Source organism: Monodon monoceros, unplaced genomic scaffold (assembly GCF_005190385.1).
Source record: "Monodon monoceros isolate NGI ecotype Baffin Bay Population unplaced genomic scaffold, NGI_Narwhal_1 Super_Scaffold_2, whole genome shotgun sequence".
NCBI lineage: Eukaryota > Metazoa > Chordata > Mammalia > Artiodactyla > Monodontidae > Monodon > Monodon monoceros.
The window spans coordinates 54612274-54638787 of NW_021703776.1; the positions used below are offsets into that span (position 1 = coordinate 54612274).

General features: G+C 40.3%; 1 protein-coding gene across 3 annotated transcripts in view; it reads right to left on the minus strand.

The window, feature by feature from the left end:
- The window catches only part of OSBPL3 (oxysterol binding protein like 3), a 205427-nt gene that overhangs the window by 36852 nt on the left and 142061 nt on the right, over positions 1–26514 (minus strand). For all 3 annotated transcript variants that reach the window (XM_029234467.1, XM_029234466.1, XM_029234468.1), the window contains 8 exons: positions 25724–25827; positions 25429–25521; positions 24219–24375; positions 16962–17092; positions 13518–13625; positions 7442–7576; positions 6494–6587; positions 2646–2896 (listed from right to left, as the gene is read on the minus strand). In XM_029234467.1, coding sequence (XP_029090300.1) covers positions 2646–2896; positions 6494–6587; positions 7442–7576; positions 13518–13625; positions 16962–17092; positions 24219–24375; positions 25429–25521; positions 25724–25827 — 1073 coding nt within the window. The remainder of the gene's footprint in view (positions 1–2645; positions 2897–6493; positions 6588–7441; positions 7577–13517; positions 13626–16961; positions 17093–24218; positions 24376–25428; positions 25522–25723; positions 25828–26514) is intronic.

The window sequence follows — 26514 nt, forward strand, 5'->3', positions numbered from 1 at the left end:
CATTATTTCAAACATTTTCATTATTATTATATTGTTCATTATTATATATATTGTTATGGTGATCTGTGATCAGTGACGTTACTACCACCACTCAATGAAGGCTCTGGTGCATCGATGGTTAGCATTTTTTTAGCAATAAAGTATTTTTTTTTTGCGGTACGCGGGCCTCTCACTGTTGTGGCCTCTCCCGCTGCAGAGCACAGGCTCCGGACGTGCAGGCTCAGCGGCCATGGCTCACGGGCCCAGCCGCTCCGCAGCATGTGGGATCTTCCCGGACCGGGGCACGAACCCGTGTCCCCTGCATCGGCAGGTGGACTCTCAACCACTGCACCACCAGGGAAGCCCAATAAAGTATTTTTTAAGTTAAGGTGTATACCTTGTTTCTTTTAGATATAATGCTATTGTACACTTAATAGACTATAGTATAGTGTAAACATAACTTTTATATGCACTGGGAAACCAAAAAATTCATGTGACCCACTTTATTGTAATATTTGCTTTATCGCAGTGGTCTGGAACCAAATTCGCAATATCTCTGAGGTGTGTCTGTATCCTTTTTGGTCTTTTGAGGGCCAAGGGGCAAAAAATTAAACCTAAGTAGCAATAGCAAATTTTCCTTTCTAGTACAGAATAATAATCTCAGTATTTCCTCTTCTCAGCTCATTTCATGAAGTTTCTTATATTGGAAAAAGAAAAGCTGTGTGCCTTTCTTAAATGTTCACCAGTCACCATAACTTTCAACAGCCTTTTGAAAACTGGTCACTTACCACCTCACTAAAGTGTATAGAACACTCTAGAGCAGCTGGAGAGCTTATAAAAATCAATTTGCTATGCTCAATTCAGTCTGTTCTTGAAACCTGGGTATCTGTTCCTCTCTCTGCTTCCTCAGATGTCTGTTACCTGATAAACAGCAAGGTCACACGTCTACATGGAATGCTGAATCAACCCCGAATCACCTTCACAATTTAACATATAACACATTTACAAAAGAATCTGGTATCATTCATGATGTAGGGGGAGAGAGGAGGGAGGGAGCAGGCAGAACGAAGCATCCTCCTTGTGCGCTGACAATATGACAGAGAATCTCTGCAGGGGTAGAGCTGACCTTCATACTCAGAGCAGTAAACACAATCCATGGGCTAGGTTCGTCCTCAATTCTTTCCTGAACTTTCCCTTCCTAATGTACTGGTGCCTTTCCTCAAACTTCTTCTCAACGTCAATGACACCACTCAATCAGCTGACATCCGAACGGTCTCTAAATTGCTACGAGAATGAAACACCTTTTAAGAATGCTTTCATCTTCAGAGCCAATCATTTTCTTTAAAGAAAAGCACTGTCCACGAATGATAACTTTTAACACTTGCCTTGGCAGCTAATTGCCTCCCTTTGTTCACAGAAATTCTCTGGGGAAGAGTAACAAAGAAGACAAAAAATAAACAGCTTGTTTTTCTCTCCTACTCTGATTATCATTAGTATCAAGAAAGAAAATCTCTTTGATGGGAGAAGTCCCAGGAGACAGTATGGGATGAGACAGGGATGTCTCTTTCAACCAGTAGTTAAGATTTTCCCTTAATCCTCAAATCACGGAAGAAACTGAAGTTTTAATGAGGGTTTAAACTGCAGAATGTGTACAATTTAGAAAGCAATGGCCTCCAACAGTGAGAGGTGATGTATAGCTGGGTCCCTCCGTGAGGCTGGGGGCGTGCTGTCCCACTTAGCCAATCAGCAAATGCCTAGGGCAGAGATGCTGCATTTGGCGGAAGACACTCATGTCCTAGCATCCCACACAAACAATGACCTTTCTGTTGAGCAGGTAACATACCAGGAGGCAAAAAGAGGAAGAGACACTCAGTTTTGAAGAACAAATAGCCACAGTCACAGAAAGGGCTGATTTGGCCACAGTCTTGCCACTAAGGTACCCCTAACCCCATCTCCACAAGACAGGGGAAGGATGAGAAATACTTGGAGACCCCTTCATCAGAAGCCCCATCACTTGATTAGAATTGATACTGAGTAGAGAACAGAAGGTTAATCTTTCTAGGATGAGGTTTTTTTAAAAAAACGTATTCTATAAAATAAGAAGTGTGTGTGTGGGATCAACTATACTCTGATAAAAATTAATTCAAAAAAAAAAGAAGTGCGGTGGGGGGGAGAAGAATCTTTCTGATGTGAAACCTGTGAGTGAATGATATTTTCTAAAAATTTAGGGGCCGATAGGACAATTCCAAAAATAAACAAAAACGTTCTCAAGGGAAATTTGCCCTGGATGAAACAAAACAACCAGCTCCAAAAATTAAGCTCTATCCGCTCAGGGTAGTAAAAATAAATACTCAGACAGCCCTCAAGACATGTCTTCCAGCCAGGCAATATCAGAACAATCCCATGGAAGGTTCTGGAGAAAGAGGAAGCCCGAAACCACAGAGCAGAACTACCCCCAGGCCGCAGCTGTCACAGGGAAGCCGCGCCCAGTGGCAATTCCTGACCAGGTGACTGAAAACAGCCAGGCGGAGGGGAAGCGGAGGTGGCTGGGAAATGAACCGATCTGACAGGCAATCCAGATGGGAACCGGAGGGACAGGAGCCCTGGCTGTGCCCATCTTGGCTCTGCGGGGCCCTGGGAGTGGCCACCGCGCCTGCGGTGCTCACCATCCTCTCCAGGGCACTGGGTGTCTGGGCAGCCTTGTCCAGGAGCTCGCTGTACTCCAGCTCCTCACACAGCCTCTGCAGCGTGTTGAGGGGCTCATTGAGTTCCACCGGCATGGCCACCTTAGACAGGTCCTTCCCGATGTTCGTTCTCAGGATGTTCCACAAGCTGACGTTACCGGACTTGGGGCACGGGGCCGGCAAGCACGTTCTTCTTTTGGACTTGGTTTCCCCTCCACTTTGGAGAACAGGCTCTGAAAGGGAAATAAGCCTGGTTGCCTTATAAGGATTTTCATTTTATTTTACTATTAAAAAGGAAAAAAAATCCATCTTACTGAGCAAGTATGCCATGATACTATTAATCTCAGTTATCCAGATTATGGCTGAAGTCAGAAAATAAAAAGAATTCTGAGCAGCTAAATGAAGTACCAAAAATTATAAACACTAAAACTCGTGGACTTTATTCATGGGGAGGTCTTCATGCTCCTAATCAAAGGCTAGTTCCTCATAGCTTCTATGCACTTAGAATAAAACTGGAAACTGGATTGCTATGCCCAGAGCAGGTTACTTTTAAACTCTTTAAACTCTTTTTTAAAGCACTTCAAGTTCTGATAAAAACTTTTAAAGTCTTTTAAAAAAATCGTTTCCAATTCTGGTAAAACAATTGTGTTTATATTATAGGAAAATTATAAAGGAAACAAAAGTCATCCATTAACCCACTACCCAGAAATAGTAGCCATTTATATTTTGGAGTATTTTCATTTAGTGTTTTCTCCATATAGCTGACAATGTTTGTATAGTTGAATGTTTTGCTTAATCAGTTAACATAAATATTTTTCCATGCTATTCAAAATTCTTCTAATACATCATTTTTAATGACTGTAAAACAATTCCACGCTATGGATAAGCTATAATTTATTGAATCATTCATCTGTTGTTGGACTTTTAGATTTGTTTCAATGTCTTGCTAAAAAAAAGTAGTGAATATTCATATTCTTAGATATTTAATTATATCTGATTATTTTCTTAGAATATACAGAAGTGGGAACCATATACTGATTCATAGGATCATACTGCTCTTCAAAAAGGCTGTATCAGTTTCCCATTTATCAGCAAGCATATACCAGTGTCCATGTTCTGAGACCATTCCAGGCTTGTCAGCATTCGTTCTGAATTCTTGGCAAATCGTTAGGTGGACAGCGCTATCTCCTTGTTTTAACCTACATTAAAAAAATTCCTAGTGTGGTCTGGAATAATTTCATGAACATTTCTTCTTTTCTGAATTGTCCGCTTTCCTATTTATATATTAAGACATAATCTTTTGTTTTTGTATTTGTTTTACAATTTAATCCCCATTTGACATTTATCTTTACATTTGGTCTATGCAGTTTTTTAATGAATGAAACATTTACATCTTAGGTTTTTACACCTATCAATCTTTTCCTTTGTGACAACTTCCATTACCTCATGCTCTGGAATTCTTTTCCCACCCCAACATAGCCTATTTTCAAATGAAATCTTTTGCATTACATCAACATATGAGAAAGTGGTATTTTATTATAAAGCCGATCACTCTGAATAACGAGGTTGCTTTGATGAACAGGAGAATATGAAAGTGAGGTCATACTTTGAAGTCTCATGTTAATCTAAGCAACCAATTAAATTCTGAATTTGTTTTAATTGCTCAACACGGGCAAAAGTCAAATAAATAGCTGCAAATGATGACAGTCTTTAAAAACAGCATTCCATGTAATCTCAAAATACTTTCTTTGATTACACTAAATTTTGAAAGAATACTATACTACTACTACCACTAATGGCTAATACATACATAGCTTTTACTCTGTGACAGCCTTTCAAGAATTTTACATATATTATCTCACTTATCCTTTGCAACAACCTCTTGAGATAAACAGAATTATTAGCCCCATTTTACAGATGAAGAAACTGAGGCACAGAGAAATTAAGTAACTTGCCCTAGAACACATAACCAGTGAGTGGCAGGGCTGGACTTAACCGAGGAAATCTGGTCCCTGAATCTATATTCCTAACCACTGAACCTCCACACAGCACCCATCACAGTGACAGATCCTATTATGTGCCTACTGATTTGGGTGGGGGGGTAAATTAATAGGAAACATTCTAAATACCTACCATTTACTAAGGGCTCAAAGAAATTCTAGTGTGGTAATTTATCAAGACCTGGATAAATCCTATTTCCTGCTGTAGGCAATACTGTGTCCTAAGATGCAAAGTTTATTTCTACATACAATCTTTTCAGTAGAGTACTGATGTGCAGAAATCTAATCTTCCAAATACTGCCAAAGAAGAAAGCTAGGTTTGGCCCAGTGTCTGTTCAAGCTAAGAAAATGTTGGTCAGTAATCTAGCAAAATGACTGTGGAATAAGATAGAGAGACAGCCTTCACCTCTTATATGCTTTTCCTGGCTGGTGTCAACTCAGCACAGCTGTGGTCTTAGGTTCGGGGGCAAGTCCTCTGTTCCCAACTTCGACCTCTGAACCTCTATACCTCTGTTCCTCTCGGCCCCCTCCCTAAGGCCTCAAACAGAAGGAGGACTTCAGCATTTGTTCGGCTTCTTCATCCACAATGAGAGTTCCCATTTAGTGTGTGTGTGTGTGTGTGTGTGTGTGTGTGTGTGTGTGTGTGTGTCGTTTGCCAAGGGAATAAGTGATGCCTCCTCATTTCTCTTTCAATTCGCCTCCTTATTTTTTTACAAAAACAAGTAGCGCATGAACTTGCTCCTATATTACTGGTCTTTGCCTTTAAATCACTGGTTCTCAGACTTTTCCACCAAAGGATTAATCTCTCCAGAAACAATTCAAGGAAGATACAGAGCATAATGAGCTTCTGACTTCTAGCAGGTGTGATGCTGAAAGGATATTCTTTCAGAGAACAGTAAATTTACCTGCCTTTTTTGTAGTCTCCCAATGAGTTGGCTTTTTGACATTCAAATGACAACTCATCATCATCGTATTTCACACACGTACTGAGATGGCAAGCACTGATACATCAAAAAGGAACTGACATGGTCCTTGTCTTCCATGTAGATATAAAAATATGTGGTGTTCTGGCATAGATAAATCTAGAGACCCCAAGCATGCTGAGTACCAAGACTGGGAGTATTTGATGCTGCAGGACTCATAGAGACCTGTCCAATGGGAAGATTCTTCTTAAGGATAGGTCACCTTCCTAAGCAGGCTTCAGTCTGCTTACTGAACTCCTAAATCAGAGCTGTTTGGAGATAGCAGACATTCCAGGCACCCGCCACGGTTCCAACTAACATTTCCTGGGCATCATTTTCAGTCTTGGGATCAACCAGTAATAAAGGGACATCTCAGGGTACCTTAAGCCCTACCCCCACAGGGGGAGCAGTTTGTTAACTCTCAAATGTGTTATCTTGAAGAATCGGAAGCTAAATTACCGCTTAGACCAGACCTTTTACAATATAAGTGCTACTGAATTCCTAAACTATGAAAACCACTAGAAACCTAAAGGAAAAAAGCTATATTCTAATATGTTTGCAGAGAGAATGTTGAACCAAATAAGGAACATCTGTAGTATTAATTTTTGATATTTATATGATAATTGGTATAACCTTACTTTATAAAATAGAAATTTGCACTAGCCAACAAATGTATTTGAATGAATAAATTTTTCACATGTGAGTGCCATGTCCCACCTAGATTATAAAACTTTGAGGGTGGGGACCATGTCTTAAGTTTCTGATGTAGAACTTGCTAAGTTCTCTGTTTGTAGCAGGTACCCTATGTATGCTTACTAGTATTCTGTAAAGATCCAAACACTCAGAGATCAAACAATTTAAATCTTACCCAAAGTCTGTCTCTCATTATCTAAATCATTACTGAGATTATCTAAGGAAAGGTTGTCACTTATGTCACTGACATATGAATCATCTTCAGAAATCTATGGGAAAGAAGAAATAATACACATTAGAGTAGACAAGCCAGATTTCATAAAGCCTTTACTTCAAATGATCAAATATTTTAGACCACACATTATAAACCTATAGACATGATTTTGGATGCTGTTTTCATAAAGGCCCATACACCAGTCTGCCTAGGGGATGCTTACAGAAAATATGTTATTAAAATTCTTATACATTCTTGATTCATTCTCACAAGGAAAACACATGTAAACCCCAGATTTTAGTTATTATAAAAATTCTTATTAATTCAGACTGCTTTTTCAGAATTTGTTAGCGTTTGACTAGAAAGAGTTACAAATGTCTTTTAACTATTTGTGAATAAAAGTATCTTCTATGGAAATTAATAGATAAAAAGTATTAGTACTTCTATACCGAAGGGGTAAAATGATCAGTACTCACACTCAGAACATAATTATAAATCAATTATAACAACCATATTATAATAACTATAATAACCATAATTATATTATAAATTACTATAGAGCAAATTCAATGATGAGAAAATATACAAGGTGCTAACTTCTGACCCTGTAGTGGAAATAATACATTATCAAACAGCTAAGAGTCAAAATCATTAACCTACAATTGAAAAGAGGTATAACAAATCAAGTAACAGAAACCAGGATGTGCCCAACACCTACTTTCATAATTTTTGTTCCCTAAGATCTTGTATCTTTTTATGCTTTTTGAGGTATGAGTTATAAGAAGATCTTCAGAACGTAATGATAAAAAGGAGCCATTGAGTTTAGTGTTTCTAAATATGGGTATTTACTGAACGGGTAAAGCAGCAAAAGAGATTTTGGAGGCACCTAACTGAAAACAGTGGTCAAACCTCATTTTCTGAAGAGCTTGGAGACAACAGAACTTCCTGTGCATCAAAAAACTCTGAAAGAGAGTCAGTGATGGAGAGCCTGCTTTCGTTGGAAAGCTGATGGACCAGAGTTCGATTGTCATCTCTGGAGTTTTCCTATTTGAAACACAAAACCAAAAATGCATATATTTAGAAACAGTCTCAAGAGAAGCAAAATAAACAACTCATTTTGCTGCACAATACACACGGTCACAGGCCCAGGCAAACAAGCAGCTCAAAGCAGAGGGCAGTTTCAAAGTTGAGGAGAAGCAAACCTCACACAAAACACGGTGAAAAGCCTAGGTCTCCCCCAAATGGGCACCTTGTTTACAGGCACTATCACAGCTCAGGCACACACAACAAACCTCAAAGCAAAAAAAGACTCTGCAGGTCAGTTTTTATTCCACTTAAAAAATTCCACTTTTATTCCACTTCCAACACTCTCAGAATCATATCCTCTTATTCTCTACCACTGCAGGATGTTTCTTTTCATCCTAAAATTTCCTCTGAATTGTACTCAATGCATGTCCTTGCATGGCTGGTTCAGAGCAACACAGCTTTCTTCTGCCTCAATTCTCTCGCAGAGGCCAGTGTGCTGCTCATGAGGCATCCCTTGACAGATAAATAGTGTGTTTCGGTCCAGAAGTGCCCCTGGTGGTAGATCATTCATTATTCATGGATGAATGAGATAAATTCTCTTTGTCTGTCTCTCTCCAACCACACTGGCTGCAAGGGAAGGAAGTCCCCAATCCCCTTCCCACCCTCTCTGCAAACACCACAATAGAATATAGGGATTTTCTCCTCTTGCTGGCCCTCCATCCCTTGAGTCACTGAGTCTGGACTTTTCCTCTGGAAAGGACCTAAATACTTTGGGAATATGTTTTGTATGCTATTTGCAAGTGAACATTCAATTTAACTCAAGAAATTGAGCAACTGCATTGTGCCTGTCATGGCGGGATACGATGATGAACAAGACGAGGTTTTTGGCCCGAGTAAGTGGTGTAGAGGACGCATCCAACACACATGAGCCCAAGACTATGGAACAGAAAGCGCTACAGAAGCGGACAGGAAGCAGAGGTTGATTCTATTAGGGGGGCTTTGGTTGGGGAGGGCTTCACAGAAGAGGTGATGCCTAACTAGACCTTGAGGAATGAGAACATACTGAGGACGACATGATTTGATTCCTTTGAATCAGAGAAGACTGTCACCTGAACTTCCTGACAGCTCACATTTCTCACGGGGCTGATAAAGGAGCTGCTTATATATCCTTATGTATTTGATAAATGAGTCGCAGAATAATTTGGGAAACAAAAGTTAATGCATATTATGTCTTTCCCAGAAGTTTTATGAGTTCAGGACACACTCCTCAGCCTCATAAAATGGAGATGCTATAACAGGAGGGCCCCAGCAGATGTTCATAATTAATAAAGGTCAAATGGTCTCTTTATGGAATGTTTACTTCAGGAACACATTTAAATGTGTATCCCTTTCTCTTCTAGACAAGGTATTCATTGAAAGATCCTACCCATTTTAATATCCCTACAGCCTTTTGAAAAGCAGGCTTCTTCTCCATGCTAACAAACAAGATCACTTAGGATCCATAAATAAGCATCACATCTGTCACCTTTAAAGGAAAGGTCTCTCTCCTCAAAAGAGGAGACATGGTAATGAATAATTGAGCTCCCTTAATGTTCACTGAAACAACAGAACAGTCCTGTGTCTTTGCTGTGTCACTGCCACATAAGACTCTAATGATTTATTTACTTGTTCTCCTCATTAATTTATTAATAGTCACTCTGGCTCTTTCTGTATTTCTTCTTCCTAGGCTGATGTGTCAGGAGGATTTCTTGCCTGATCAACAGTGAAAATAGCATGCCTGGCCCCAGCCCTTTCTGCTGTTCCATTACTCTAGCAACTTCCTATTGATAGTCACCGAAAACTCAACAGGACTGCAGGAGCCTCCAGCCCTCAGCCCAGTGTCCTGCACAGCCCAGGACCTCATGTATTAAAATATTAATCTAGTCAGTTCAATTTAATCATATCCCCTCAAGTTTGTAAGGTATAATTGGTTGTTTATCTTTTTTTACATTACAAAAAGATAGAGAAAAAGGAGGGAAGGGAATACGCATAATCCCATCACACTAAATCAACCACTATAGGCATTTTGATACATTTCTCTCCAATCCTTTTTATACATATAGCTTTGCTTTGTTTTGAAATAGTTGTCATCTATCTATCTAATTTTATAAATTTCCTCCAAACAACATTGCACCATAACTTCAGTGACATGGACATATATGCACATAAATACACATATTTACCAAATATAAAATAGATAGCTAGTGGGAAGCAGCCACATAGGACAGGGAGATCAGCTTTGTGACCACCTAGAGGGGTGGGATAGGGAGGGAGGGAGGGAGATGCAAGAGGGAAGAGATATGGGGATATATGTATATGTATAGCTGATTCACTTTGTTATAAAGCAGAAACTAACACACCATTGCAAAGCAGTTACACTCCAGTAAAGATGTTTAAAAAAATAAAATTAAATTAACACTTGTTCTGAGGATAAAGGTAGTATGTGCTCAAAATAGAAAATACAGAAAGATGTAAATAAAATAAATATCACTTAAAACCCATCACCCAGATGTGACCCCTATTAACCTGTCAGTGTATTTTTTGTATTAAAATATTTGTATATAGATTTTTTTTTTTAGTTTGAAAAACTGGGATCACACTGTACATAGCCTTTATTTAGTCTGCCACATTCACTTAACATTATATTGTGAACTTCTCCCTAGGCTGCTAAAATTTCTCTGAGACAATGAACTTTACTTGATAGATTTACTATATATGTGTGTCACAGAGTAACCATGTCATTTATTGGAAATTAAGGGTGTTTCCAAATTTGTAAAGATGGTGAACACGTTTGCAAATGTGTCTTTGCTCGTATGTCATTATTTCTTATAATCAGTTCTCAGAAGTAATTATTAAAAATGTTTAAGGCAGGGCTTCCCTGGTGGCGCAGTGGTTGAGAGTCCGCCTGCCGATGCAGGGGACGCGGGTTCGTGCCCCGGTCCGGGAAGATCCCACATGCCGCGGAGCGGCTGCGCCCGTGAGCCATGGCCGCTGAGCCTGCGCGTCCTAAGCCTGTGATCTGCAACGGGAGAGGCCACAACAGTGAGAGGCCCGCGTACCGCAAAAAAAAAAAAAAAAATCCAAATCTAGTCAACATTTCTTTTGTAATTTTTTCTATTGCTTCCACATTTAGGAAGTCCTCCCTACTCTAGCCATTTGTTAAACATTTAAATCAATATTTTTCAGTTTGAATTTCATTCATTAGTGATTCATTTTAGTGTGCAATGGAAAGATTTATTTATTTATTTATTTAATTTTTTGGCTGCGTTGGGTCTTCGTTGCTGCCCATGGGCTTTCTCTAGTTGCAGCGAGCGGGGTCTACTCTTCGTTGAGGTGCGTGGGCCTCTCATTGTGGTGGCTTCTCTTGCTGTGGAGCACGGGCTCTAGGCACGCAGGCTTCAGTAGTCGTGGCACGCAGGCTCAGTAGTTGTGGCTCACAGGCTCTAGAGCGCAGGCTCAGTAGTTGTGGAGCACGGGCTTAGTTGCTTCGTAGCATGTGGGATCTTCCCGGATCTGGGCTTTAGTTTCCTTGTCTCTAAAATGAAACTACCATCACCTACCTCATAGAGCTGTGGTTAGGATTTTGTGAGACAATGCATTTAAGTGCACATGGAATATAGCAAACGAGCAATTAAAAGAATCAAAAGTCTTGTTTTAGAGTTTTCTTTCAAGTTCTTGCTTGTTTGGTCTCTTAAATGGACTTTAGATTTAGTAGGATATTATCCCGAAAGTCACTTGGCCTTTCATTTGGAGTCTAAAATAACATAAAATAATCTAAGCACTCATAACCTCATAATAGTAAATGTTCAGATTCAGAAATTTAAAATAGAAGGACTTGATAGGATATGAGAGTAATTTTTGATAGGAGGGGAGATTTTAGAATCCAGGTAGATTTTAGAACACCAAAGATGGGTAATTTGTGCAGCTAAAAGGTAACAGAAGGGAAGCAAAGAAAGAGGGCCAAAAAACAGAGCACCCTGGGCTGACCCCAGTGTGGGAACTGTCATTCCCACAGTGTTTGAGAAGCCTGTGAGCTACCCAGGGAAAGGACATTGGAGTTGAGCTTTCAGGCTCTGGGGCGGCCATTTCCACTCACTCTCTTATTTCCTGAGGGCAACAATGACTTTTCCCATACTGGGAAAGTCAGCCTTTCCTTTTCACACTCTGTGAAAAGCAGGATAAAACACGGAAAACAGAAAATCACTGAAAGAGGAACTAGATCAGTGAGACAAGCAAATCATCAATTCAAGACACTAGCAGGCTGTTTTGGAAGCTGTGAGCTTGAGGGATGTTATCACTCCTCTTCAAAGACAATGTACAGCATTTAAGCCTTCAGGTGCATTACTTGTGAGATCAATTTTAAAACATGCATTTTAAAAGACCTGTGATTTTGGTTTCCTTTCCCAAATGCAAATAGCCCCAAGGGTACGCATTGACTATAAATTTACAGAACCATAAATGAAGGGTCAACTTGCCGTTTATCTATTTAATGGCTTGTTAAATAAACTAATGTAATTAGGTGATAATTTCAAAGGTAGTGCTGCCTGGAAGCGGGCACCAAACCCCACAGAACGACATTGCATTTGGCAGCAAGCCACCCTGAGTGATGGTTGGCCTCAGTGACTGAGCCCTGATACAGCAAACCTGTATCAGCAGATTCAGAGACAGCCCTCCTGGTAAGCATGTTTCTTTGCCCAGGCCTGAAATGAAGGCCCCTTTAGGTAATGTTTAGGTGCTCAGTCTTGCAGGGGATTCAGTTTGGGTCTGGGCTAAAGGATAGATGTATATGTACAACTGATTCACTCTGCTGTACACCTGAAACTAACACAACATTGTAAATCAACTCTAATAAAAATTAAACAAATAAATAAGGTGACTGGAAAGATCTCTTGGGGGCAGGGAAGATGCAGAATTTCATGGTCAACCACTGACATGTATCTCAGAAGTAATAAGAGGCCCTCCAGCCCTGCGGAGAGAGGGTACCACCCTCATCAGAAGAGGGTCCCATCAGCTCAGGACACAGCCTGTGCTTCACATGAAGGTGGATGCCTGGGCCTTTCAGTCTGATTGATTCCAGCATCTAATCTTCCCGTCGCCCGACACAACAACTTTCCAAGGAGTAAAGGAATTGTGCCAGGCTTTTGTTTTCTTTGAGGACAGAAAAAGGAGGAGGACGAATTAAGATTAAACATTAGAAACTCCTTTAAAAAATTTACAATGCCCACCTCTTGTACCTGACCTTCCTTTTTTTTTTTTTTTTTTAATGCACTCAGTCTAATACATTTGTTAATGAAAAATTTAGCACAATTGAGGCAGGCATATAAACATAAGAGATTGCTAAAAACAATTTTGACCTTCATTACCCTTTTCTACTGATTTTTTCAAGTAATCCACTTGTATTTTTCTGAACTTTCTCATTTTAAACACAGTCAAAGCATATTTTGGATAAACATCCCAAGTCTTGAGAACAGACATTTTTAACACACTATGAACTGACCAAGACACTCAACTGTAATAATTCTCCCCCTCTGAGGGTAATCACAGGAAAGGGAGAAGGAAACAGCCACATAGAAATAGGACAGTGGTTCTCAGAGAGGGAGCAAAAGAAGCTGGCTGGGAACTGGGATGCTATAGGTTGGAGAAAGTGAGGGTTTTTTCAGAAGTAACAGGAGAAAACATTTGTCTCTGCACAGTCCCCACTCCAGTAATATCAAGAGAAAAGGGTGATCCTTAGGAGGAAAATGGGGTAAAGAAGTACAAAGGGAGGAAGAGTTCCAGGGGGAAAAAGCAGTTTAGAAATGCAGCTAGCAGCATACTTTCAAGGAAGCCTTGGAATCCTCAGCTGCCCATGGTGAGGGAAGCACAACTCCCAGGGGCAGCAGGGAGGCCTGCGGGGACAAGGCGCGGCGACATTACCCACCTCTGCCAGACGATCACCCGACTTGGCAGCAACTGGGCGGTCGAGGAGCAAAGACTCAGCATGGATTCTGCATAAGCGTTCTTTAAGATCTGTGTTTTGTGCTAGGGCCTGGAACACGTTAAAAATAGTGGGGCTCCGTTAATAAATGGATGTTTCAGAAAAGCACAGCAGCGGGCCCAGTGTGGCGGAGCCCTCAGGGGCACTTCCTTGACTATTTTTCTTGAATGTTATCCAACAGGATACTCCTGAGATGCCTGGCAGATACAAGATATTAAACACTGGAAACGGAGGCCCTTCTCGAATCTCATTTCCAGGGATGGAAGTAGGGTTAGTAAGGCTTTCCTTGCGGTGGAGAAGGAAATCACAAACACCTACAGCTTTTATTACTCGAGGTTTCTCGGCCCCTCCTCCTTCCCAGCTGCCTTTAGACTCTGACTACCTCCCTCTAAAGATCCCAAGCTTCTCTCTCTCATCTTCAATAAAAATGCTGCTCTTACCCCTTACGATTGGACATATTTTAATGTTATTTAATTATCACACTAGTTGAATTGGATCTTAGGAAGTGTGCTGAGAAGATTTTGTGGAGGATTAATTTTACTGTTTTACAATATAGGTATTCATTGCTTTATATTCATTCTTCATGACTAAGATAGTTTATTTAAATAAAAAAAAAAAAAAAAAAGAGCTTACTTACCTGGGTAAGGGCTAAGGACCAGGGCCCTGGGAAGGGGGCTGTGAGATGTGAGCTCATGTCAGCCCACCCAGATCTCTTATTTCTCCCTGGACAGGTGTGATTCCCTAGCCCATCCTCCCAACTAGGAGAGTAAAGGAAGGTGTTTCTTTCATGCTGGTATCGCCTGTGACCAACTGTTCTCCAGATGATCTGTTTTTAGAAGGGGACAACTTCATCTGATTCACCCACACACACTCCCACAGTCAGCTCCCCAGGTGCTTGTACACAGATCCATCCTGTCTGTCTGTCTTCCTGACTCTCTTCTGAGAAGCTCAGAGCCTTTCCCATCCATCAGGGCCCACAGGGTCTAGCTGCTGAGAGCATAGAATGATGTCTATATTTAACCCACTGCCTGGATCTCAAACAAGAATTTTGGCTTTGTTTTTTAGTACTCACAGATGGAAAGGGTTATCGGGAAATTCTCAAGGGTCATTTAGGAAACACTGAGTAAATGTTTCTTAAATCACACAACTACATCTAATAACCTCTACCGGGCACTCACTTTGGCTAATATGTTGCTGGCGTCTTAGTGTAAGTGGCTAGAATCTATACCACTGGCTAGAATCTCCATATGGTCTGAAAAATGTGCTATTTTAGTAGCTTCTCTTTCCTTTGTAAGCCACAGGCAGAAGAAAGAAAAACACAAAGATTGCACATACAGCACAAACATATTCATTCTGATAGCCCTGAGATAACTCTAAAATTCTTATTTTTAAAAAACAAGTCTTGAATTTAATCAGGAATCCAAGACAAAAAGGAAAGGATCATTCTGTTTTATCTTAAGTTTCCAAAATCCTTACCATGGGTGAGGGAGAACTCCTTAGAGAAGGTAGTGACTCTGGACTAGGATACCATGGCCAGGTGGGTCTCATGGCCTCTACCAGACCAGCAGATTAACAAAATGAGGCCAGGCCTCCACAGGAGGAGGGCAGGGGACAGGAAGACGACAGTGAAAAGGACTTTGGGGAGCCCATCAGAGGTACCTTCTAAGTGCACTAAAGGCCACCCTACTGGGAACAATAAGAAATGCTTTTACCACTAAAAAATAAACTTAAAGAAAAGAAAAAAACCACCCTGCTTCCCTCAAACCAAAGCAGCACCCAGTGTGTGGTTGGCTGTCCATTACAATCCAAAAGGGGCGTTTCTGTCTCTGGGTCTACAACATTAAGACTCTAAACATGGAGTAAATCTATGTTATTTTTTATTTCTTTCAAAGATAACATACTGGAAATATTCAACTGAGCGAATATTCCTTAAGTATCTTACAATGACAGTATGTACCGCTGGTAGTGTATTTACCATTAACGTTACACCAAAAGCATCGCTTTACTTTTCTCAGTAATATGAGTAGAAAACATGGGTGGGTATTTTCTAGTTCTCTCACTGCCTGAATTGGCTTCTGAAAACAAAATCCTAAAATTCATCTCCCCTATCTGACCCTACATAGAAAGTTCAGTATTGCTTCAGATGGTAATTTCACATATGTGCACACACTCTCTCCCTTTTCACAATAAGTATTCCACATACAAGCAAAGAGTAGGAGCAAATAAGTATGTTCTTTTAAAAGTTCTCCAGATTTTTGATAGATACAGAGATAATAGCCAGACATTGTCAGCTATTCAAAACAGAGTTCTAAGATATTGCACTTCAATGGAGTCCAGCTCTTCTGAGGAATAAACTGGAATCAATGAAAAAAAAGGAAAGAGAGTGAATGACAGGACGGCTTACTGAAAAACATCTGGGGCTTGGCAGTGATTTTTCTGCTGTGATGAAGGCACAATGATTGCCTGACACTCCTTATGACATCTCTTTGTGCCCATGGGGGGAGCAGGTGGGAGCTGAACATTTGTACTATCAAATCAAATCACTTTTTTGTCTTTGAAAGAGACGTGGTATAACCAGGTAGACAGGATCAATGCTGGGCAGCAGAGAAGAGTGTGAATTCAAAATTTCACTCTGTTGCCTGTACCTGTCAATTTGGAAAGTCAATCTAAGCTTGTGAAGTCTTAGGTATGGAAATCTGCAGACTGTCAGACTTTGTAAGCATTAACAAACAAATGTCAAGACAATCATATAACGAGAGCTTCCCTAGTGGCACAGTGGGTAAGAATCCACCTGCCAATGCAGGGGAGACGGGTTCAAGCCCTGGTCGGGGAAGATCCCACATGCCGCAGAGCAACTAAGCCCCGTGCCACAACTGCTGAGCCTGTGCTCTAGAGCCCGCAAGCCACAACTACTGAAGCCCGTGCGCCTAGAGCCCATGCTCCGCAACAAGAGAAGCCACCGCAATGGGAAGCCCGCGCACCGCAACGAAGAGTAGCCCCCGCTCGCCGCAACTGGAGAGAAGCCCGCGCAGCAACAAAGACCCAACGCAGCCAAAAATAAATAAATTTAAAACAAAAACATATAACAAAAGCTTTACAGAAACAGAAAACTCAAGATAAATAGGAGGAAACCAAACAGAGTATCTAATGCTCAGTGAAATACTAGCTACTAAGATTTCGAGTAGGCTCAGCTTTGGTGTTTAGAACAAGCAGATCTGATGAAAGGTTAGAATGTAATTTGGATAATGTGTTTGGTTTTCTCATGAATTTTCAACACAACCTTGGAAATCATGAATTTTCAACATAACCATGGCAATGGAAAATATAAAATGTTCATGAGCCTGGACACACTGTCAGGCATTTCCATGACACAGACGTGTAACTTACAGATGACAGGGCGTGCTTCAGACCAAGGACCTGGGCAGAGGGGGAGACAGAGACATCCTGCTCCATCAGCTGCTCCAGTTTCTCTCTCTCCGTTAATATGGTATTAAAAGCTGACCTTAAAGTGAAGTAGACTATAAAGATATAATCATTATAAAAAGGAACAAAAGAGTCATAATTAAAAACAAGATATATAGAGATGTATTTCTTATAAAAGAACTTAGAAAAGTAACAGCCATGAATATTTTGTGTCCAGCAAATGTGCACCTAATTGACTTTAAAAAATACATCTGAAATGTAATACCAAGAGTGAACCCTAATGTAAACCATGGACTCAGGGTGGTAATGATGTTTCAGTGTGGGTTTATTGATGGTTCACAAATGGACCACTCTGGTGGGATGCTGATAGTGGGGGCGGTTATGTATGTATGTATGGGGGAGCGGGTATGGGAACACTCTACTTCTTGTTCAATTTGCTATGAACCTAAAACTACTCTAAAGAATCAGATCTATTAAAAATTTGAAAATCACACATATTTGTCAATTCCGAAGTCCCTATCCACTATAAAATTCCATGATTTTATGAGCTGTCACCAAGATATTTTGACACTTGAAAGGACTATACTTCTCAGTTATCAACATTTAGTTTTGTTTGTATCTCCAAAGACTGGAAATGTTTGAAAACAGAACTTATTGGTTGTCAGAAGGAAAATGGTAACGATGCAGAGGAGAAACTAGACAGCACCTTAACTAGGTGTCCAAAATTAATCACTGGTGAGAGTCAGATGGACTTCGTGTACCTTGGGACTTTGTGTGATACCCTGAAAAAGACACACTATTGTTTTTGTTGTACACAAGCCAGAGATAGGCCATCTGAATCTGCTCAGGAGGAAACATCAGACAACCCCAAAACGAGGACCATCCTATTTTTTCAAATTGGCCTGTATTCTTCAAAAGTGTCAATTTCATCAGAGAGAAAGACAGACTCAGGAACTGTTCCTAATTACAGGAGACTAAAGAGGCATGATAACTAAATGCACTCTATGACCACGGACTAGAGCCTGTACTGAAGGGGAAAAGAGCTATTAAGGGATGCTATTTGGATAACTGACAACATTTGAATACGGAAGGCAGAATAGGTAAAAGTACTGTTTCAATGCTAAAATTCCTGAATTTCATAACTAAACTGTGGTTAAGTAACAGAATACCCCTATTCTTAGGAAATATACATATAGCATAAAGGCATAAAAAAAGACATGATGTTTGATTCCTATTTTCACATGGATGAGAAAAAATAAATGCACACACATCTGCATGTGTGTGTGTGTGTGTATATGTCTCTGTGTGTGTGTGTAGAAAGAGATAAATGCAGCACAATATTAAAAATGGTGAATTTGGATAAGAGACATATGAGAGTTCTTTGTATTATTCTTGCAACTTGTCTATAAGTTTAAAATTATTTCCAAGAAGGTGTTAACTACCCTCTTCCTTGTTAGTCCTTCCAGCTGCCTGACCCAGAATTCCCCACCTCTCAACGTGGCATTCCACAATTGGTTCACTTTAGTGAGCGTTCAGGTACAATGAGAGCTCAGTGTTATTAGACACTCAGATGCCTGAACTGAAGTTTTAAAAACCGTTATTAGGTACAGCAAAAAATTCACCAAGTTTTGATCACATAATGTACAAGTTGCCTCCTAGGGATAAGGCAATTGTCATCCGAATTGATCATGGAAATCACGTGTGAATATTTCCAATCTCCTTTATTCTATTTTGTTTTAGAAAGGCAGGAAGAAGGAAGAGGCTGAGACATACTTCTACTCCAATGGCCTGGCATAAGACTGAACTGCCTGGTGCTGCACTTTTTGAGGTATTGTTATTCCAGAGTGGCCGATTCAGTATCACAGAAACTAAATATGCATGACTGAATTACTCCCTTCATTCCACAGCCACGCAGACAACTGAACCTCTCTCGATAGGCTGTCCCTAAATTGTCTGAGGTTGTGGTGTTAAGCCATAGACTTAGAGCATCTTCACAAAATCACAGGACAAATAAGCAATTTGTTTAAATGCACACACATATTATGGTGCTTCTGTTGACAGAAGACAGGGGTCAAGGGTCAATAGGTACTGAATTTTCTAATAGTGTCTATGGAACACGCTTAGCTCTTTGATTTAAACAATTCAGTTGAGCACAATAACAGGCAGCACAACAGAGCCACCAACAGTGTGAGTTCCCCCATCAGCCCTGGGTTCTTCCCAGCTCCATCACTTACTCACTGCAGGACTTCGGACAGGTATATTATGCACCTGGACCCCAGTTTCCTCACTTGTAAATAGGGATAATAATAGCATTTACTTCATAAGATCATTATGGGGATTAAATCAGATAATGTAGGTAAAGCACTTAACCCAATGCATCGCATATAATAATAAATGCTACTGCAATAATAATAGTGATGGTGATGAAAGAAACATACGAGGCTGAAAGTGGTGATGGCTGCAGTCTTTTGAAATATGGGCAGCAGTTTTAGGATACTTGAGTCTTTTGCTGGAACATCATTTATAAATAAATGCACAGGGTAGCAGTTCTATGAATGAGAGATTGACCAGAATCTACGGAGCAGTAGAAGCAGTGGAAGCTCTCACCCAGAAAGCAACAAGCCCTGCAAGTTAACTCACTCACTGCATTTTAGGTCCTTTTAGATAGGCACCCCTACCCCTTGCAACTCCACAGGATACACATGCCCATCTGAGTGGGTCCCTGGGGGAACACCTCGTCACTGTCATTTTTTGGTAAGTTTACTTAGTATCTTACTACAATTCTTTTCTTAATTGAGGTATAACTGACATACAACATTATACTGGTTTCAGGTATACAACATAATGATTCAATACTTGTATACATTTGGAAGTGAACACCACAATAAGTATAGTTAACATCTGTCACTTTACATAGTTACAAAAATTTTTTTTTTCATTGTCATGTTTATTGCTCTAAATTAAACAGACATGGCACTCAGCTGGCTGCCACTTTACCAAATCAATTCCCTTGGCTTTCAGATGGCCTGCAGTAAAACAAGGCATTCAACCAAACTAGAAGGTTACTATTACTATTACTATTTGTAAATGAAGATTTCTCTCACTGCAAAGATTTTCCACAGGTTGCAGGAGATGTATCCCTAGAACCTCACTTTTTTCCCTTCCAAGGCAGAATGTGAATATCCACTTCTAACTGGAGTACCCTGACCCCAGTCCTATACTAGTCCTTGCTTTCCCATCCTAAATCTGCTCATCAAATATGGTAATTTTTGCTTGTATTACTAATAGAACACTCTCTTACAAAATCTCCTTGTAACAAGAAGCAGCAGCATGATTTCTGTTCAGTGGAAAACAATTAATCATAGAAGATAATTACAGAATTTGAGAGGCCAAAGAGTCAGGAAAACTACTTTAAGACATTTAACAAATGAGGCAACTGAGGCCCAGAGAAGTTAATCAATGAGGTGAAAGTCCCACAGCTAGTCATAACAGAGGTGGCCTAGTTGAATGCAAGTTTTCTGACTTAGCTTGTATAGAGGGTTAGCTCCAAAAAGGCTTCTTATTTACAATGTTTGCTGACATGTTTCCAGGAACTTTAGTTCCAGAGCGATAATAGCTGACAGCAGTTTGGGGAAGAGGGAGGAGATTTTCCCTAACAACGTTGAAAATTTGAAAATCATTAAGTTAAACAAAGCTAACAGGATTCTCTGCTGCAGGACTTCTCTAGGGCCGTTAATATTTACTGCTTCTTGTGTAAATGCAAAGCAGAGTATAGTCAGCAGTGTTTTCCAAACATTTTAAATCGTGGAATTCTTCTGTTTTTTAAAGTGTTATATGGGCAAAGTGTTCCATGAAATACATTTTGGGATATGTAAAAGCTAATATATGTAAGGCAAATTACTTATGACTTTTAGACTTTAGTACATTTTGTTCTGTTTGCTTATATCTATGTCAACATAGACACAAAGCCAGACACATGAACCAATGAGAATTAGTTCAATGATACACCATAAAAATCAAATTTATAGTCTAAAATATACAACAAAGACTTTTTAGGATGGGTGTATATTAGTTGCCTACCATTTGATCCAACTTCTATGAGACAGGGAGAATTCAGATGCATTTAACAAGCTGAAGAAAAAGTAGGTAATATAAGACTATTTACAACAACAATGGAATTCTTGCCTTGAGATCAGCTGCTCTGAAGTCGTGGTCAACAGATTAGTGATGCAGTTAAGAAAGTACAGTAAAAACTGTCAGTAACAAAATCAGGCTTACAAAGGAAGAAAAGTCAAGATGCTTCAAAAGTTTGAATGGAAGTGAGAAAGCAGGCAAGGTCACAGGACACAGGGAGAACCTGAGAACTGTCTTCATTTCATGAGGCCTCTGAATTACAACCTCTGTAAAAGGGACTCCCCGAGATCTTTCAGTCTCTGCAAGTACACTCTAAAACCACAGGAATGAAACAAAGCTTGCTGGGCTCCCTGTGGAATTCACTGTTCGCAAGCCCATGGGGCACAGGCTATAGTTGAATAGGTTTTCCTGGACTTTTCTCGGAGCACAAATCTTGACCTAGACTAGGTATGTGGCAGCCCTGCAGCCAGCTGGTTTTCACAAAGCCCAAAAGACAGAACAGCTGGCTGAGGCCCATTATAAACCTTGGACAATGTCAGGCCCTCTGCAGGAGGACAGGGTCAGGGGATCAACTCAATAGAGCAAATGCTGTCCTTCTGAGGAAGCAGCTTCTTCAAGGCAGGTAAAATCAGGATAGTTCCCTTCCGCAGGGAGGCACTATCTTCTCATTTTTAAAGAGACAGTGCATATTATTAAAAAGTAATGGCACCGTATAGGAATTTCCTCCCACAAAACCTAAAATGAAACAACCTAATTACAAGTGGTGCTTTAATACTAGAGAACCACACTGGGGTGTGTGAAGATCTTTAAAGGGGTGGGGCAGGTAATTCTTCCCATTTTACAGATGAGTTGTACTGCCAAACACAGACAAGGTTCTAACGGTCACTTGGACAAGAGTTTGAGGTAAGAATGTGTAAAGAGCATAAAATGGTTTCCTCATAACCAACGTGTTTTATTTTAAGTTTGTAGGGTAAGGGAAAAGAGCCAAAGGAATCAGTGATGTAAAGGAAGAAAAATACAGGGTGATGAGAGAAAAGCAAAATAGGAAACGTCTTCTCTCCTCCCACTTCAAGTACTGCCCTCCCATTTAAAAAATTTTAACTCATCTTCTCCTTTAAAAAGTGATAAATCTATGATAATTTTTTTTAAAAAGCAGAATAAGTACTCCCAGTCTCCATCACTAAAATGCTGGTATGTATCCTCTCAGACTTTTTTAATATGCCTATATGTGCCAGATTTATATAGTTTATTTTTTCCAAAAAACAAAAAATGGGATCATACCTTATATTTTTTGCTCAATATGTTGTGTCAATCTTCCAATACCTATAAAAATAAAAATAACCCTGGCTACCCCATCTGTGAGGGCAGTGAGACACCAGGTGAGGAGCACAGACTCTGGGGTCAGGCAGGTTAGAATTCAAGTCTCAGGTTGGCTACTTTTTACCATGGGACCCTCACGAAGTTCTTTGGCTTCTCTAAGCCTCAGGTTTCTTACGTGTGCACAGATAAGAGGTTACAGTCATACACACTCTGCGGGTTGCTGCTAGAATTCAATGAAATACTGCATGTTAAGTGCTTATTAGCAAATACCTGACATGACACTATGTTCGATATAAGGTAGATATTATTATTGTAGCTGTTGAGTATTCTAGTATATGATTACATTGCATTTTAAAAATCCAATCCCTCCACTGTCAGGCATTTAGGTTATTTCTAATTTTTTTTTAAACTTTCTATTGTGAAATTTTTATAGACTCACAGGAAGTTACAGGAACAGTACAGAGAAGCCCTGGGTGCCCTACATCCAGTTTCCCATGGTGGTAACATCTTACATAACTTTGGTACAACATCAAACCTGGGAAATTAACATTGGTATAACCTACAGCTCTTATTCAGATTTCACCGGTTTGACAGGCTCTCGCTTGTAAATATGTGTACACGTATGGTGGTCAATGCAATTTTATTGTATGTCTAGATTCGGGGACCCACCACTAGAATCAGGATATAGAGCTTTCCATCACTACCAGGATTCCTCTTACTACCCCTTTATAATCATACTTGCCCTCCTCCTTGTCCCTGACCCCTGGCAGCCACTAATCATTTCTCCATCTCTATGCTTGTATCACTACAAAAGTGTTAATAAGTTCAATCATACACTATGACACCTTTTGAGATTGGCTATTTTAGGTCAACATGATGCCCTTGAGATCCCCTCCACTGTGCCGTGTATCCACAGTTCATTCCTTTTTATCGCTGAGTAGTGTTCCACTGCATGGATGTACCACCTTTTGTTTAACCATTCATCTGTTGAAGGACATTTGGGTTGTTCCAGTCTTTGGCTGATACAAATAAACCTGCTCTGAACAGTTGTGTATAGGATTTTGTGTGGACTTAAGTTTACGTTTCTCTGGGATAAATGCCCAGGAATGTGAATGTTGGGTTGTATGGTAAGTACATGTTTGGTTTTATATAAAACTGCCAAACACTTGTCCAGAGTGGCTGTACCATCTTGCATTGCCACCAGCAATGGATGAGAGATCCAGTTTCTCTGGATCCTTACCAGCTGTCAGGTTTTTTTTTCTAAATTTAGCTATTCTATTAGGTGCATGGTAATGTCTCACCATGCTTTTGATTTGCATTTTCCTAATGATGGTGAAAATCGATTTCTAATTTCTGATATGATAAACACTGCTATGATGGATATCTTTGGATAATTTTAAAATTAATTCCTATGAATGAATTCTTCAAAGTGGAATTGCTGGATAGGCAGACTTTTTTAAAACTTGAAACATGATGTCACATGCCCTCCAGAGAAGTACCAATTTACTCTCTCATCAGCAGCATATAAATTGCTCAGCCTTTAAAGTATACTTAAGGCTCTCACCTTCCCCCCTACAGAGTTAAAAAGAAACTTCTTGCCAATACGCTCTGTACTACCAGGGAAATAAAATAAAAATTAGATTGCCTGAAATCCTAATAGAGCAGAAAACAAACCAACTAAGATTCCCCTCTCCAAGGACATCCCACATTCAGACGAACATTTAACATTTTCATCAAACACATTAGGAAGAAAGAAAACTCATTTACCTTTATGGGCAATATGACACAGATCTTCTTGCATTTTAGAAAACTCTGATGAGGTTTCAGAGCTATCGGAATAATTTTTGTCTTCTCCAAAATCTAGTGTTGACAAATTAGGATTGGAGGAATGCAGTCTTACTGGGCCAGAAAAAGGTTTGGGGACCTGAAGTGACACCAAAGGGAGATATTTCTTTTTAGATACGAATCGCTTAGAATATTTACTTGTTTCTAGGACTGGAAAGTACTAAGAACATTCTATAGAAAAGTCTTTCTATTGAGTGATAACTTATAGGAAAACACTTGTCACAGAAACTTTCACTGGCTTCTTGCAAAATAAAAATGGATGAGAAATCACATTTTCCTTTGGAGGTGATCACAGCATTAAAGCTACAGGTTGAAAATGACAGCTAAAGCAGCCGGGCTGTTTCTCGTTTAAATTCATTTCCTTCCTCCTGGCAATAATCACCCAGGATCTAGATTGCTAATAGTTAATGGGGTAGATTTAAAAATGTTTTCTTTACTTGCACCTGGTGCTTCTTACGAAACAAACCTCCTTCTCACATGTTTATATACAAATCACTCTTTGCTTTCAAAGTATTTAAGTTCAACCCATAAAGTGCTTTGAACCAGAGTTATTAATATATAAGAGTATAACAGTTTCTGTAAGTTTCTGATTTATTTTGACCCTGACAATGCTGCAATTTAATATGCAATGGCTGAGCTGCAAATCGTGGCTTCTGGCTTAGCCGCGCATTGGGAAGTCAGCGGCTAGCGTTATGCAGTGAACTTCTGATGGGGGATTGGAAGGTTGGAGACAAGAGGCAAGAGAGAGTCTGTACAGTGTCCCGCTCCCAGAGGCTCCAGCCAGCGGGCTCAGAGGGATGATGAATCCACTGAGTTGCAGCAGAAGAGGTGAGTCAGAGCACACGACCACAGCAGCCACAAATCAAGGCACACACCGAAGCAGGGAAGAGAGCAGGCAGGATAAGCATTAAAGAAGGGAAAACCAAAACCCTTTACCCAATATTCATTACATGCTTATTCTAGTATTCAGAAAATCTTCCAGAAAATCTAAGTGACTGAATTCCTCTCTCTGCACAGGGTATTTGAGAGAATAACTACAGAATATTCACTTGTCTATTTTTCTCTTTGAGTCCAAGGAGTCCCCAGCATATGTCCATGAGGAAACCAGCCTGAGGAGGGAAGCAAGGGTTACCTGCAGCGTTCCTTTAGCGTCTTTGCCAACAGCTCTGGAGCGCCATCTCCTATGTGATCTTTTTTCCTTTTTGGGACTTTCAAAAGATCCACCCTTTGTTTCAAAACAGGAAAGAGAGCACAAACAGTAAGGTCTACCAAACCCATAGGGAAAGACACACACCAAAGAGACCACCTCCATCCCCTTGAATCTGGCTGAAGCAACCAACAAGACAACTTCCCTGTTAGTGAAAGGCTGGGAGGAGACAGGAAAGCGGAGGAGTGCCAGAATGAGACAGAAGCGGGATCTGGCTAACCTGGATGACATTGATAGCCGGAGCCGAATATGTCCGATGCAGGACATCCATACTTTGCAGAAGCTGGCTCATCTCCACCAGGCAGGCATGACAGTTTGCCAGTTCTGTGGGAGAAAAGCAAGAGGAGGAGTCAAACACACTTATCTTGCATTCCAGCTTCCCTCTGCTAGTGCCAGCTACCTTTCTCATTGATCGCTATTTGCTTTTACATCTCATAAGGATAGGAAACTTCACTTCCCTTCTTACAGGAGAGACAGTAGACCATTGTGGTTAAGGGCATACATCTGGAGAACCACGCTGCCGCAGTTTGAATGTACTTTACGAACTGTGAATCTTGGGCAAATTACATAACTTCTCTGTGTCTCAGTTTCCTCATCTGGAAACCGGGGGTGATTATATACCTATCTCAGGATAGTTGAGTTAAAAATGAGTTCATAAATGCAGAGTACATTTAGAGTACCCAGCATATGGTAAGCACTAAATACACCAGTCTTCATCATCATCACCGTCACCAGCATCATCACCAGCACCATCACTGTTACTTCTAATCTTTTAGGAACAGGCTGTCACTATCCGATTCCAAGGACCCAACACAAGTTAAATGAATGAAATTAAAATGAACGGTGTATTGGTCTCTAAGGATAACGTTGTCAATCGTGGACCTGCAAGAGGACCACGATGGTCCTCCACAGACTGACCTCAGCCCCTCCACAGAGCATCCTCAGCCCCGTTCCTGGGTCACTAACTCAAAAGCTAGTCCTCAATGTGCTGTTCACTGGATGACGGTGGCT